We start from the raw sequence: 15,132 nt of genomic DNA, 5'->3' as shown, positions 1-15,132 counted from the left end.
TAGTGGACTTGTTAAAGTTATACATCATATTACAACTTTTTTTTGTTTTGTTTTGTTTTTTTAAAAACACACAGAGTGTGATAGTCAAGATTTTTTTCTTCACAAGTTTCCCTTTTATTTTTAGTGTGGCCCCAATCGTCTGGTATACCTTTCAATTTAAAAAGGCGTGAGTTTGGAAACTACAAAAAAAGTTTCAATTTGGCTGATTATTTTATTATTGTGTTAGCTAAATTAGCATTTGTGATTACGCAGCAATACACCGAGAGGGCAAAACAACACACATGGACATGAATCTCTACAGATCACTGAGGTTTTTAATAATCATCAACACATTTATATACAGAGCAAGCAACGTCTTATTCAAATGACCAAAAAAAAATTGTAAATCATAAAATGCCATTTCCCTGTCTTTTTAAATCACCTCAAAAAAAGGCATTCAACACTATGGAGCTGTTTAGTTCTGTGCTGAGAAAAGCCTTCACATTACCATCCAGTTAGATAGCCCTGGTTGCGAGTGGATGGCTCCGTTTCCCACACCAGCGAATGGAAACGACCGCGTTACCATACCATCATTTAGTTGAAATGCTGTAAAAGGCAGCTCTAATAAGCGACATTGATGACTCCCCGAAAAACAGAAGGTGATTGTCTGATACACTAATAACTAGTCTCGTCTCAAGCCGTTCTTTTTTTTTTTTATGTCATGAATTATTTCCTCAGAGCGTGCATCTCCTTCTTAAATGTAGCTGCCGCTTTTAGAGAACGATAATCACAACCAGGGCAGAACTAATTGAATGTGATGCATTTTGTGTCTGCCACTCTTGTTTTGCAGCCACAACATTCCGAATAGCTCAGATCTCATAACATGAGGTTTTCCTTTTGCACCCAACGTTATCCGAGCAACTCACGCATGAGGATTGACTGAAACTTAATCTGTTAAAAAAGAAAAAAAAAAGAAACCACAAAAGATTAAAGAAGGGATACAGCAGAAGAAGGAAGCAGTGTCCGCTTAACACAATCCTTTAAGAAAGCCTTGGATGTAAAACCAATTTAGACACATCTTTTACAAAAACAAAAAACTTTGCACCACTATTACGTTTGGTTTCAGTCTTTACAACAGCGACTGCTTGAATTAAGCAGAAACACTGCAGGGGATGTCGGTGAAAATCACTATGTACACACATACACTCACATTCGCGCTATAGTCATACACAGGTCGGTGCGTTCACGTTCTTCAGCGGTGCGACGCACTCGCACAAAACTATGCAGAGCAGAGTGTAGAGGAGAGTTAGGGATGGTGCTAGGCCAACCGACTAGGATGTTCTTACACGTCACCTGACCTCCAACAGGGAACTATAGTTTGTCCTGAAAAGGGCTTTTTTTTTTGTATTTGTTGTTGCGTTTTCCTGTCAGTGAAGTGGCTCCTAAAGAAGGAAAAAGTATCTTCAATGTGTCTAACTTCTAGTCAGTGAGAGCCTGCAGAGAAAGAAATATTCCATATGTCAATCCCGGTCTGTCGATGTGAGAAACTTGGGTTGGGGGGGGGGGGGGGGGGGGCTGACAGTCAATAGCTCAATAAGGGTGGGGAATTCATTATGTGGAATTGACTGTTGATTAATCTTGTCTTAAAATCAATTGAGGCAAAACGTTTTTTTGTAAACAGGACATTACTACAGTATATAGGACCTATATTATTATATTATAGGTGATATACCAATACATTTAAAAGGGCAACAAAAGTCATGATTCATAATATAATGACCATTGTGGACATTTTTCAAAGACAGGGATGGACATAAAAACAGATCAGCGTGACCGCTAACAATGATGTCAATTGTATAGAAGAAATAGTTGATTTTTTATTTTTTTTTTTTTTTAAGAAAACTAAAAACTTGACTGCATCCAGCAGAGGCACTGTTGTTGTAGAATGAACTAGTTTGAAGAGAACCTTTTATTATTGTTTTCTTTTGCAGCGTTGCCCACAGTACTGCAAACTATATGTGGCATTTAGTGGTAGGGAGGGCTGATTAATAATAATAATAATAATAATAATAATAATAACATGATAAGCCTTTATTAGTGCCATTAGGGTACATTTCATAAATTTACACACGCTTTTGAAAAACTATTTTCCAAAAATCCAGCTCACCATTTGTGTGTGTGGATGAGTCGAACTGATGTTTTTGGTTTCTGTCATGAAATACAGTAAACCTCGGATATATCGGATTCAATTGTTCCCACTGGTTTTGTCCGATATAAGCGAAATCCGTTATATGCGTATACCGGAAAATGTCCGTTTTACGCATATATCGGATTTATATCCGGTATATGCGTAAATCGGATTTTATCCGTTATAAAAAGGCACTTCCTTGACTATGTTTCCAATGTACCTGGACGCGCAGGCAACGCTGCAAACGCTGCAAATGACGTCGTATAGCGGCCTGTCACGATTCGGCGAATCGGAGCGCCACGATGCGGCCATCCGATATATGCGAGGGAAATTTCATGGAAATGCATTGGAACGGGACTGGAGATTTTGTCCGAAATAGGCGAAATCCGTTATAAAAAATCCGATATATGCAATGAATTTTTATTGGAAATGCATTACAGAAAAATTGGTTCTTTTTTATCTGTCCGTTGTGAGCGAATTTGCGATATATCCGAGTCCGATATATCCGAGGTTTACTGTATATAACATTGGCTCACGTTTTTTTTAACTTAGCTAACAACAGAATATGTTGGTTTCATTTTGCATTCATGATGTTTCCTGGGCGACATATAAGTGTATGCGGATTAAAAAATCTAGTATCTCACAAAACAGATGCATTGTATATGTAATGTGTGAACAAGTTAGTTTTGAGTCTGTAACTTTTCCAGGCTTCTGATTGGTCAAGTATGTGAATACAGTATGTTGCAGAACAGTGATGCCATCTACTGTACATGGTTGTAACGTCAAGCAACACCAGTTTCATTAGAATGTGTTTGAGTGAGCCTTTAGTGTGGTGGCCTGCCGCAAATAAACGAATGCACGGGAAACATTTGTGTCTCTAAGCATTGTTAAAACCGAGTTTACTCTTGAATTAATCAAGCTGAAAACTTGAATGCGGTTTTTCTGCAATCTAAAAAAAATTCTAAATGTTTTTTTTTTTACCTGCATTTTTACCTTGAGGGCTTGAAGATTCTAGAACTCGTCATCTGAGACATGTGGTTTAGCAACAGCCATTTCCTCCTTACTGTTTGCTATCATCTTACATTTCTAGAAAGAGAAAAAAAGACAAGCGGTTAACTCCAATTGCTGCAACATTGTGCACCCCCCCCCCCCTTAACATTCTTTACCTCTGTTAGCTCCTTTATAGTGTGGATGTTAGCTTGCTGCGTGACCTTCCTTTTCACTTCCTCAATGTGGTCCAGGTTCAGGGATGGCGTCGGCGGCGCAAGACACGGAGGAGGTTTGTTGGTGATAGTGGGAAGCGGGGCCAGGGGAGGCATGGCTGCCAAAGCACCCATGTTGGTCAAGGCCGCCGTCATCGTGGCCGCCGTCATGCTTGCCATGGCCGCACTCATGGTGATGTTGGACATGTTGGGCATGCCTGGAATAGTGGGCAACCCCATTGGACCCATGTTGGGCATATTTGGCATCCCCATGCCCATGGGGAGGGGTAACGGTAGAGGAAGCGATAGCGGCGTGGGAGACGGGGTCGGCAGGGGAAGCTGAAGAATGGCTTTTGGCCGCAGACTCTCGGGGATTGGTACCCCGGCTTTGGCACACATGGCGGCCGCGTTGGCCTTGGCTATCTCCAGTAACTGGTCCTTATCTGGGAGAGAATTGGGACAGGGAGTGCATTCAGTGAAGGATGATCACAAAACCAATCAGACGACAGCAAATGACTGTTGTGATGCGAAAGGTTTTACCCAATTCTGTAAGCCGTGGAGGAGTCTTGCTAGTGCTGCGACGCGTCCGGGACCCTGAGCGGCGCTGTTTGCGGAGAATCAGAACCGGAGAGTGACTAGGTTCCCTCTTCCACCTGTCCCGTCTGTCAAAGGAGCGACTGCGAAACACCGGACGTCTCCCTCGCCCTCTCGACCTCGACCGGCGCCTTCGCTCCGAGGAACGAGACCTGGATCTCCTACCCCTGTCTCCTGACCTAGATCTTTTCTTTCGGCCTGCAGAGCGGCTCCGTGATCGCTTGTTCCTGTCGGTGGATTTGGATCTCTTCCTCCCCCTGGCGTTGGGCGAGCGGGATCGTCTCTTGCGTGCCGGAGAGCGAGACTTGGATCGGCGCGCTCTAGTTCGAGACTTGGAACGGGATCGCTTGCGTCGGGTGCCGGAGCGGGAAGGACTGGATTTTCGGCGGCGGCCCGGACTCCGAGATTTTGACCGACGCTTCTTCTTTTCTGATGGAGAGACCGATTCCCTCTTCCTCACTGGAGACTTGGATCTGAAGACAGGAGAGCAATTATATTTGGGTTAAGTTAATTGTCTGGGTATTGAATACATATTTTATCATCTTAATAAAATCATACTTTTAATACAGTAAACCTCGGCTATATCGGAAATTCGCTCACAACGGACAGATAAAAAAGAACAAATTTTTCTGTAATGCATTTCCAATAAAAATTCATTGCATATATCGGATTTTTTATAACGGATTTTGCCTATTTCGGACAAAATCTACAGTCCCGTTCCAATGCATTTCCATTAAATTTCCCTCGCATATATCGGATGGCCGCATCGTGGCGCTCCGATTCGCCGAATCGTGACAGGCCGCTATACGACGTCATTTGCAGCGTTTGCAGCGTTGCCTGCGCGTCCAGGTACATTGGAAACATAGTCAAGGAAGTGCCTTTTTATAACGGATAAAATCCGATTTACGCATACACCGGATATAAATCCGATATATGCGTAAAACGGACATTTTCCGGTATACGCATATAACGGATTTCGCTTATATCGGACAAAACCAGTGGGAACAATTGAATCCGATATATCCGAGGTTTACTGTACAACGTACAAATTCTTTTCAACTTTCTGCACATCTAAAATGTTGCATACTAAAAAAAAAATCGCACACCTTTTCCGAGGCGAAGCTGACCGAGACTGTTCCCTTTGATTGACTGGTGACCGCGACAGTTCTTTAGTCTGCCTTCCTGGAGACGGTGAACCTGAGGAACTTCTCTGGAATTTTGCTTCCGCTTCTACTGGCAAGGCAGAATTCAATCCTTCGCCTGACCCTTCAGATCCGTCAGAGCCATCTGGCCCAGCGCCAGGGTCCTGGGAACCAGAAACATCTTGTTCGTGGGATATGGTGGCCTCCTCCTGCTCCTGTTCCTGTTCTTGCTCCTGCTCCTGTTCTTGCTCCTGTTCTTGTTCCGGTTCGGGTTCTGGTTCCGGTTCGAGGATGGCAGCAGGAGGCTCAGGCTGCTGCTGGGACTCATCCACAGAGATAGCAGCTTGGGGACTGGAGGGACCGAATGAAGTCACAGGCTTCCAACCACCTGTAGCAACTATAAGAAAGATGTTTGTGAAAAAATGATGTTTTGTGTAGTTGAGGGTGAAATTGGGAGTGTTGTGGTAAAACCAACACCACAACAAACATACTTATATATTTCATAATTACATATTTCATAAACAAAAGAACTAACCTGCTGGAGAAGCCACTACATCATCTGGTATCGTCTGTTCTTGGGTCGGTTGGTCGGTTTGTTGCTCCGCTTGGGGAGAAGAGGATGTCTTTTCCTCAATGGGAAGAGATGAAGTGGATCGGGCAGGGGACGAGCTATCAGACGGCCTATCACTTGACTCAGACCGGGACCTGGACTTGGATCTGTGCAAGCCAACAGAGACAGATTTTGACTTTGACCTTCTGCTGCTGATCCTCGGAGACTTGGACCTCTTTCGGCTCGGTAGTGGCGAATGCGTCTTTGAGCGGTGCCTTCTCGGCAACGAGCGGGATTTTGAGCGTTTGTTCGACCTCGGTGGTGGAGATCGCTTTCTCCTGGCTGGGGAGCGAGAGCGCCTTCTAAGCGGAGATCTGGATTTGGAGCGCCAGCGGAATGAAGGGGTTCGGGATTTGGTCCGTTTGCGTGGACTCCTTGATCTCGAGCGGCGATGACGCTTGTAGCTTACGGGAGTACGCGATCGAGTCCGCCTGCTCCTGCGGGCAGATCGAGAACGTGAGCGACGTGATCTGGGAGGTGGTGACCTCCTATGTCGTGACAGAGATCGACTCCTCGAGCGTCTGCCACCGGCACGTTTAGCCAAGGAACGGGACCTGGACCGGCGGTAAGGGCGTCTAGATCTGGAGCGACGTGCCCTGTTAGCGGAGCGTGACCGTGAGCGCCTGTTGCCTGCACCGCTACGTCTGGGAGAGCGGGTTCGTGAGCGCCTCAAACCTCCTCGTGGGCGGGAGTCGGACCTTCTCCGGCTTCGCCTTGGAGACCGAGACTTGGAACGAGACCTGCGGTTACTGCGTTTTGGTGATCTTGAGGCTCTTCTTTTCGGAGATGGTGGACTTCGATGTCGCTTTGGCGACACGGACAACGAGCTCCTGCGACGTCTCGGCGACTTTGATTTCCGCGGGGACTTTACGGTCTTCTTCTTGGGCGTGAGGGAACGAGAGCTGGACCGTGATTGGCGCCGAGCTCTCTTTGGAGACTTGGAAGGCGGGGAGATGGACTTCTTTCTCGTTTTTGGAGACCGGGAGCGAGAGATGGAACGAGACAACTTCTCCGGAGGCGTGGGAGATTGTTTGTCCTTTGAGGCTGATCCGGAATCATTTCCCGGTGGTTCTTCTGTTGCGGCCACTGCTTGACCATCGATGTTCTGCTGAGGGGGACTCGGGGATGGTGACCGACTATGTTGTGATCCAGACTGCTTAATATCTGGGCCTGTAATTGGTGCGTAATTGGCCTGTAATTCACCCGGCGTGGGTGAATTAGATTCCTTTAATGTTTCCGGCTGGATTACATCGGAGTCATCTTTTTGCACTGGTTCATCTCTCTGTGCATTGCCTTCCTGTTTGGGAATAATATCTGGGAGTTCCTGAGCTTGGCTGAAAGTCCCATCCCCAGGACAGGCTTCTTCTTTTACCTCAACCGTTGCCGTCTGTGTTATCGCTTCCTCGCAGGGTGATGGCGATTTGATATTTTTTTCTGTTCCATTGGTGTGACTGTCGTTTGCGGGCGTTTCGGCTTTCGGGGAAACATCCATGTCGCCGACGCTCTCCCTTTTCACTTCAAGCGGCTCAGGATTCGGTATAAGGATCGGAACGGCTTTCTCATCACCTCGTTTGCCTCTCGTCGACATTCTGGTCACCGGGTCATGGCGACCAGGCGCTACAGTTGGAGAGGGTTTGCCATCGCCGGCCGCTGCACGCATCTCCGCTTCAGACTCAGAACCCGAACCTGAGCTGCTATCAGATGAAGAGCGAGACTGGGATTTCTTTTCGTCCTTCTTCTTCTTCTTTTTCTTCTTCTTGGCGGCATGTCTTTTGTGTTTTTTAGATTTTGTATCTGCTTCCTTGTCCACACAATCTGACAAGACAATTAATGAGCCTTTTTATTCTGTTTTCTTATAGTCTTCCATTTGACAAAATAATAGCAAAATAATAGAAAACGGTTTATTGTGGGAAAAAAAAATGCCCTACCTGTTTTGTCTTCCTTCTGCCCGGCATGATCACCAGTTTTTGCCGCTGCCAGCCTTGCACTACAAAAAAAAACATGTAAATAATTTTTTTTTTTAATTTCAGTTTTATTTGATCAACACATTAAATGTATTTCATGGTGAATTACTCTCAGTGAACAACTTCATCAAATATTTAATCAACTCAATCATTTCCAACCATATTTTGCAGCCTAGCATCTTTAGAAGCACGTCGGTATTTTCTGGGGTGAGGTGACATCATCGCCTAATTTGCATAATTGGCTATGCAAAACTCTACGGGTGAGTGGAAAGATAAAAAGATTTTTGGTTTGTGTCTTGATGAATGTGCAAAATTATCTCGTGTTTTTAAATCTTCTTTAACGACTTCAATTTGGGGAGTTAATTTTGTTTTGTGATTTTATGAAGAAGTGATTAAAAACACCTTAATATTGTATTCTGGGCCATGTGGTCAGTTTATGCTAATTTTAAAGATTATATACACTTGATTGTACCGTTAATATCTAAATTAGGAATATTCAATATAAACAATATGAGATAGACGCAACATGAAGGATTTTTATTTATATCGTGATATGCATGCTGACGACACAATTGAGCCATGTCACGCAAAATTTAATCGTTGGATACTTTTACCCATTTTATAGTGTGGAATGTTATAAAAGGCTTAATTATGTGTTATTCCTCAGAGAACAATAGGTAGGTATAACAAACAGAGACCCATTTACTTCCTTATGCATGTACTGTGTAATTTTATCCACAAAGTAATGGCAACTATGCATAATATAATGAGGTTCAAAGTGCTCAATTAGCATTTAAACCTAACTTTACTTACCACCGATAGAATCCAGCTCTTCTATGTTATAGCGAACGACTGATTGTGGTCCTGTGGGAGTTTCCTGCGTGATGCTGTTTCAAATGCACCCTGAGTTTGTTTGTATAAAACGGCAACTCGGTAAACGGTAAATCAAAAGTCTTGAAGCACCTCAGACGCAGATGTAACCATCAGATCAGCCATTCACCGCATCCACAAACCCCCAATGATTGAGCGTTAAGTGCACCAACGTTAACCACTCAACCAAAACCCCCGATCTGTGAATACATTGACCGGCACATGTCGTACGGCATTGAAGAGTGAGGTTTACACATTGTACACTAACATGGCACTGACTTGGTTGAACATTATAATGTATCTATTCATCAACATAGCAAAAAACATCAAAGTTATTTTTATTAAGGTGCACATATTCACGTCGACCGCTGCACAAAATGAAACCCGGCCTGTTTTTGAGTCATATAAGCAAGGCATATTCCACAATGTAAGCTTTTTACCACCACATCGTATAGCTAATAAAGTTACACTTTCAAATTCAATGCATATCAGCAAAATAACATTGATACGCCACAAAACCAATCCCTGCATGTCAATAACTGAATGCTTTTGTATTAAATATGGCTTAAAAACATGAGATTGTGTCATATTTCTTTTGACACAAACCAAAAAGCTTAGATGAGATAACAACCACCAGTGAAAATGGAACAAGGAGGAACTCTGATGCTAAATTTTTCTGTGGCAGTCCAAACTTAATCGCAGCGGGCCACCCCAAATAAATCAATGTATGGAAAACACTGCAGAGGCTTATTGGTTTTGAGTGGAAAAAATGTTAAGTAAGCTATTTTGTCACAAACACAGTAAAAGGTGTTTCTTCTGACCTGGCTCTAGTAGTCCGGACAGGTTTCGGTGGAGATGTTGGTTCCGTCTCAGACTCGGCACCAGACTCCGAACTGCTTTCCCTTTCGCCCTTTCTCTTCTTCTTTTTCTTCTTGTTCTTGTGTTTTTTGTGCTTCTTGTTTTTCTTATGGGGCGGTTCGGTCGATTCCTTGGAATTTACGTCATCTTTCTCCGTTGTCTCATCCTCACCTGAACACAATAGCCAGGTGTTTCACGTTATGCAAAATACAACAATATTTGCGTATTATAAAACTAAAATAAAGCACCTCATGCACAATAATATGTGGTCTGCACATCACTCACCAGCTGGAATGTCCACTGCACACTCCATTTGATATGTTGCAGGTGCTTTTTTTAAAAAAAGGGTCTTCTCAGGCAACACTGGGGAAGAATGAATACACTATTAACTCGGGTTTCAGTATTTCATTCTAATAAATGACAACCTGCATTGGGTCCCAATCATAGGTTGGTAAAACACAATACACCTCGGCAATGGGTTGATATTGGAATTTAACAGCAGTGTAGTGTTTTGCAACACATCAGTATTATCCTAAATGCAACGAAAACATCATGGAAGTAAAAGTCTGCAAAAGAAGGTAATAATTTATACACTGGGACTCCACGTAGTGTGTCATAATCGGGAATAAGTAAATGCATTTCCACTGTTTTTTATTGATATCAGTCTATGTATCGCACAAAAGTTTTTGAATATCAACTACAAAGTAAACACGCTTCAAAAGTACCACAATTTAAAAATACAGCCAGTAATGACATTATCGTTAAGGTTGCCGCGCACATAGCCAACAAAGATAATGTTGTTTTAACGCTAAAACTGACACATTGGCTGACCAAATCCGGACACATTTTGATCGTTTAAGTATGCTAATATTTGTACATGTCTAGCAAAGTTGACTGAGCAAATAAGGCAAAACTAATTCAAAATGTACAAATGCCACAACGGGCTCCAATATAAGTTAGAGGCTAGTGCCTGCCAGCGGGCCTGCGTGGCTGCAGCTAGCTGACTAACATCCATTCATAAATCAATAAAGCTAGCGCCACCTTTTTTGAAATTAATTACTTATAGAGTTGTACACTTCACAAAAGAAAAAATAATATTTTCGATTATCACTCTGATAATGTAACAGGTATACAACAAACAGGCTGCTACACGACTGCGGCCTCCACCACCATAATTCGTTCAGCGAGGACATTACCGCTATCAACGTTAGCATGGCCGTAGTTATCTAACAACTTCAGCGCGCTAAGACCTTTCAGCTAGCTTTTTGCTGGTTTCAACACGGCAACTTCGTTACTTTATCACACACAAGATTTGTAGCGTACATTTTACCCAGTTTAAGTTTCGGCTGCAGTAAGTGCGTGCAAAATGCCAAGCTGCCGCGGTCGTAGTTCCAAAAGCGTGCGAAGCCAAACAATCGCGTACCGACAACGTTGGTTAGCCAGCTAACTCTTCCGCCATGATAGGACGGTATCAACCACGATCCCACAATGCAATGCTACTGCGCGCGTTCAGTGGCAGCGTCACCGTTGCCACGGCAACTCCACGCGCGGAGGCTTTGCTAATTTCAATAACTGAGTTGAAATTGTGTTGATAAAATAGTGAAACAAAGTTTTATTAATGAAATATTACACTATTAGCAATGTGTTTCAAAAATCATTGTAAGGGAGTGTAAACAAGTGCTTTTACACTGAAAAGCAAATACCGGAAGCGTCACATTCAAACTTCCTGCACAGTGAATTCAGAAAAATCGTACTCTCACCGCCAACTAATCAAATCTGGAAGTAGAAATGTTTACATTTTGTCCTGTGAATGCGACATGCACTCATATACAATAATATATTAGTGTGTACTCATTTATTAGATGATGTGAACCGAGTCTTTCGAACCGGATGTTTTGTTGTCCATTCTTTGCGCGGAGGCTTTGCTAATTTCAATAACTGAGTTGAAATTGTGTTGATAAAATAGTGAAACAAAGTTTTATTAATGAAATATTACACTATTAGCAATGTGTTTCAAAAATCATTGTAAGGGAGTGTAAACAAGTGCTTTTACGCTGAAAAGCAAATACCGGAAGCGTCAAATTCAAACTTCCTGCACAGTGAATTCAGAAAAATCGTACTCTCACCGCCAACTAATCAAATCTGGAAGTAGAAATGTTTACATTTTGTCCTGTGAATGTGACATACACTCATATACAATAATATATTAGTGTGTACTCATTTATTAGATGATGTGAACCGCGTCTTTCGACCGGATGTTTTGTTGTCCATTCTTTGCGCGGAGGCTTTGCTAATTTCAATAACTGAGTTGAAATTGTGTTAATAAAATAGTGAAACAAAGTTTTATTAATTAAATATTACATTATTAGCAATGTGTTTCAAAAATAATTGTAAGGGAGTGTAAACAAGTGCTTTTACGCTGAAAAGCAAATACCGGAAGCGTCAAATTTGCTCCATATGAAAACTTCCTGCACAGTGAATTCAGAAAAATCGTACTCTCACCGCCAACTAATCAAATCTGGAAGTAAAAATGTTTACATTTTGTTCTGTGAATGCGACATACACTCATATACAATAATATATTAGTGTGTACTCATTTATTAGAGGATGTGAACCGCGTCTTTCGAACCGGATGTTTTGTTGTCCATTCTTTGCGCGGAGGCTTTGCTAATTTCAATAACCGAGTTGAAGTTGTGTTAATAAAATAGTGAAACAAAGTTTTATTAATGAAATATTACATTATTAGCAATGTGTTTCAAAAATCATTATAAGGGAGTGTAAACAAGTGCTTTTAAGCTGAAAAGCAAATACCGGAAGCGTAAAATTTGCTCCATATGAAAACTTCCTGCGCAGTGAATTCAGAAAAATCGTACTCTCACCGCCAACTAATCAAATCTGGAAGTAGAAATGTTTACATTTTGTCCTGTGAATGCGACATACACTCATATACAATAATATATTAGTGTGTACTCATTTATTAGATTATGTGAACCGAGTCTTTCGAACCGGATGTTTTGTTGTCCATTCTTTGTTCAAAAACATACCCGAGCTGAGAAATGAAGAAGAGGTTTAACATCGATTTGGACGACTCTGCCTTCACCAAAGAAAGAACACCGGTCAGTAATCATGTAAACTTTCTAATTTTATCAGCTGTCTTCAGTAAAGCTAACAGCTTCTGTGCCTTTCCAGCCAAAGCATCACTTTCAGCCATCATCAAATGTAGGCCACAGCAGTACAAGTGCTTCTTCTGCAAAACCGGACGAGCATTTGTCCTATGCACAATATATCATCAAGAGTAAAGACCCTGGCTTCCCTGAAGGTGGTGGCGTCCTCACTGGTCCCAATCTCAGGCAAAAAGAACCCGATTTAGTGCCCTCATCTACAGATGCAAAGGATAAGAACAATGATGGCTGTGGCGAGGTCAAGAAGAGCACGGATGAAGGGAATCTTAGTACTGGTCTTGGTCCGAAACCAGCTGGGTCCGGGAGCAGCATTATTGTCAGTCCGCGACAGGTATGCATCGGGACACATTAGGTACACCTGCACAATCTTAATGACACAACCACAACAATACACATATCATTAAATGAATATCTTCATGGAAGTGTCAATCAAAAGTCATGTCACACACTCTGACGATGCTTTCAGAGGGGAAACCCCATTTTGAAATTCGTGAGGAGTGTACCATGGGAGTTTGGAGAAGTTGTACCGGATTACGTCCTGGGCCAGACTACATGTGCTCTCTTTCTCAGGTAAATACTTGCTGTGAAACATCTGTAGTACTTTTTTTTTAAAACTTTTTTTCCCCTTCTCTCTCAGCTTGAGGTATCACAATCTGCATCCGAATTATATTCACGACCGACTCAAGCAGCTCGGACACTGTTTCACCCTCCGAGTTTTACTAGTTCAAGTGGATGTGGTGAGTAGTGTGGATGTGGATGAGGGGGCATTGGGTAAGGGTGCACACAGGCATCTGAATGAATAATGCAATGCATGGTGGGAAGACATTAATAGTTTTTTTTTAATTCTAAACCAGTACTTGTCTTGTATATTTCTCATCTACCCTTTGAGTGTTAAGTTACTGTGTGATGATTTTAGTGCTATTTCTAAGATTCGGACATTAATGACCTCTTGCGATTCATGAAAGGTTGACTTGAGCGCGTAACAATCTATAATTATATAACAATTATAGTTTTGCTGGGCTTATACATGTACAAATATTTTTTTTCTCTCTAAAATTAGTCGGTGTGACTAAGCGCCTCATACACTGAAAATTACGGCTCTTACTTAAAAATGTATTCATTTTCATATTCCTCCTCATATTCCAGAAAGACCCTCATCATGCACTGAAGGAGCTGGCTCGCATTTGTATCATGGCGGACTGCACTCTTATTTTGGCGTGGAGGTAAATCTGGTTTGGCTCAAAGAAAAAAAATAAGTGATACTATTAATTGGCTCTGGGTAGATGATTTTTTATCCCATTTCATCCCAAATATGTGCCACAAATGCAATAACAGCCATATCACATTATAGTTCCTATCATCCTTTTTGTAACTTAATAAGTGAAAATGAATATGATGTGTATGTTGCTATAATAGTCTTGTTTGTGCTGAATGAACCGACAGTCCAGAGGAGGCAGGACGCTACCTAGAAACCTACAAGTCCTACGAGAAGAAACCAGCAGATCTTTTGAAGGAGCAAGTTGAAAAAGACTATTTGTCAAAGGTCATTATTTTGTTTTTAAAGCTGCAGTCACACACCAATGCATCTGATTAACTCGTCAAATGTTTTATTTTCTTTGGAAAAACTGTCAGCTTATGTTTGTGTTTATTTTGAAGGTGACAGACTGCCTTACCACTGTGAAGTCCATAAACAAGACAGATGCTATTACACTACTGTCAACCTTCTCAGTGAGTACCTCCTAAAAAAAAGAACAAACATTTGATTTCTGTGAATCTTCGTTATTATTTTGTCATTTCAGTCTTTGGAAGGAATCATCAGTGCCTCGAAAGAAGACCTTGTACTCTGTCCGGGCTTAGGGCCACAAAAAGTGAGGGGAAATGTGCACATACACCATGCAATGAAAACGTAAATATAATATTTATGAAATGACCATGTTGGCGTTTTGTGCTTGCAGGCAAGACGTCTCTATGATGTGCTTCACAAACCCTTCAGAAAATCCAAGACCAAGTGTGATAGTTGAAATGCGCTATCACAAGATGGCTTGTTTTTAACTGCAGCAAAGACAGAAAATGACAATTAATGCTGTCAACATATACATGTATATGTTTTATAACTGTTTTGTAATAACTGTCCACTGCTATTTGGTGAAATCTGAATGAATTAATAAATATTTAATAGTAGTTGTGTTGTTATTTCCGTGCAAACAAAAGAGCATGGGGTTGTAAACATAGCATGTATCTACATTATATTGTAATTAGAAATAATTTTAGAATTAAGCAGTTGCACCGTTGGTGTTTACATGAAATTATACATATTTAGATATCTAATGGGGAGACAGAGCCTTCTCTATTGCTGCCCTCACCCTCTGGAACTCTTTGTCCCATTCACTCCGTGCTCTGAATGAATGTTTGGATATTGTATTTTAATGCATCTTTTACTCTGTTTTTACTCAACTCTATTTTTTTTGTTTTTCTCTACTGTAAAGCGTCTTTGAGTACTCTTAAAAGCGCTATGAAAATAAAATGTATTATTATTATTATAC

General features: G+C 41.8%; 2 protein-coding genes across 8 annotated transcripts; one reads left to right on the top strand and one right to left on the bottom strand.

Moving 5' to 3' along the window:
* Nucleotides 1-296: 296 nt before the first annotated feature.
* Nucleotides 297-10,910, bottom strand: sona (SON DNA and RNA binding protein a). Of its 7 annotated transcripts, none has more exons than XM_058082532.1 (10): nucleotides 10,831-10,910; nucleotides 9,693-9,770; nucleotides 9,371-9,578; nucleotides 7,644-7,702; nucleotides 5,641-7,530; nucleotides 5,070-5,502; nucleotides 3,910-4,436; nucleotides 3,334-3,812; nucleotides 3,149-3,253; nucleotides 297-1,473 (listed from the first exon to the last, which is right to left on the bottom strand). In XM_058082532.1, the coding sequence occupies exons 2-9, from the start codon at nucleotides 9,718-9,720 to the stop codon at nucleotides 3,179-3,181; spliced, it is 3,699 nt and encodes a 1,232-aa protein (XP_057938515.1). In that variant the 5' UTR covers nucleotides 9,721-9,770; nucleotides 10,831-10,910; the 3' UTR covers nucleotides 297-1,473; nucleotides 3,149-3,178. The 7 variants fall into 7 exon arrangements, with proteins under 7 accessions (XP_057938515.1, XP_057938513.1, XP_057938510.1 ...); XM_058082530.1 differs by having other exon boundaries at nucleotides 10,738-10,905; XM_058082527.1 differs by having other exon boundaries at nucleotides 10,731-10,895.
* Nucleotides 10,911-12,125: 1,215 nt separating this feature from the next.
* On the top strand, nucleotides 12,126-14,759 carry ercc1 (excision repair cross-complementation group 1). Its single transcript, XM_058082387.1, has 9 exons — nucleotides 12,126-12,523; nucleotides 12,597-12,920; nucleotides 13,056-13,159; nucleotides 13,227-13,326; nucleotides 13,736-13,812; nucleotides 14,033-14,132; nucleotides 14,246-14,317; nucleotides 14,389-14,457; nucleotides 14,545-14,759. Exons 1-9 carry the CDS (start codon nucleotides 12,464-12,466, stop codon nucleotides 14,608-14,610), a joined length of 972 nt encoding a protein of 323 aa, XP_057938370.1. The 5' UTR covers nucleotides 12,126-12,463; the 3' UTR covers nucleotides 14,611-14,759.
* Nucleotides 14,760-15,132: the final 373 nt, after the last annotated feature.

Source organism: Doryrhamphus excisus, chromosome 9 (assembly GCF_030265055.1).
Source record: "Doryrhamphus excisus isolate RoL2022-K1 chromosome 9, RoL_Dexc_1.0, whole genome shotgun sequence".
In the NCBI taxonomy this organism is placed as follows: domain Eukaryota; kingdom Metazoa; phylum Chordata; class Actinopteri; order Syngnathiformes; family Syngnathidae; genus Doryrhamphus; species Doryrhamphus excisus.
This window is presented reverse-complemented; position numbering and strand designations above follow the sequence as displayed.

Coding starts and splice junctions, on each gene's coding strand:
- ercc1 (XM_058082387.1), top strand. CDS start 12,464: ATGAAGAAGAGGTTTAACATCGATTTGGACGACTCTGCCTTCACCAAA. Junction 13,327..13,735: donor TACTAGTTCAAGTGGATGTG/GTGAGTAGTGTG, acceptor CTCATATTCCAG/AAAGACCCTCATCATGCACT. Junction 14,318..14,388: donor CACTACTGTCAACCTTCTCA/GTGAGTACCTCC, acceptor TTGTCATTTCAG/TCTTTGGAAGGAATCATCAG.
- sona (XM_058082532.1), bottom strand. CDS start 9,720: ATGGAGTGTGCAGTGGACATTCCAGCTG. Junction 7,531..7,643: donor GCAGAAGGAAGACAAAACAG/GTAGGGCATTTT, acceptor TTGTCTTGTCAG/ATTGTGTGGACAAGGAAGCA. Junction 4,437..5,069: donor TCAGCTTCGCCTCGGAAAAG/GTGTGCGATTTT, acceptor TCCTGTCTTCAG/ATCCAAGTCTCCAGTGAGGA.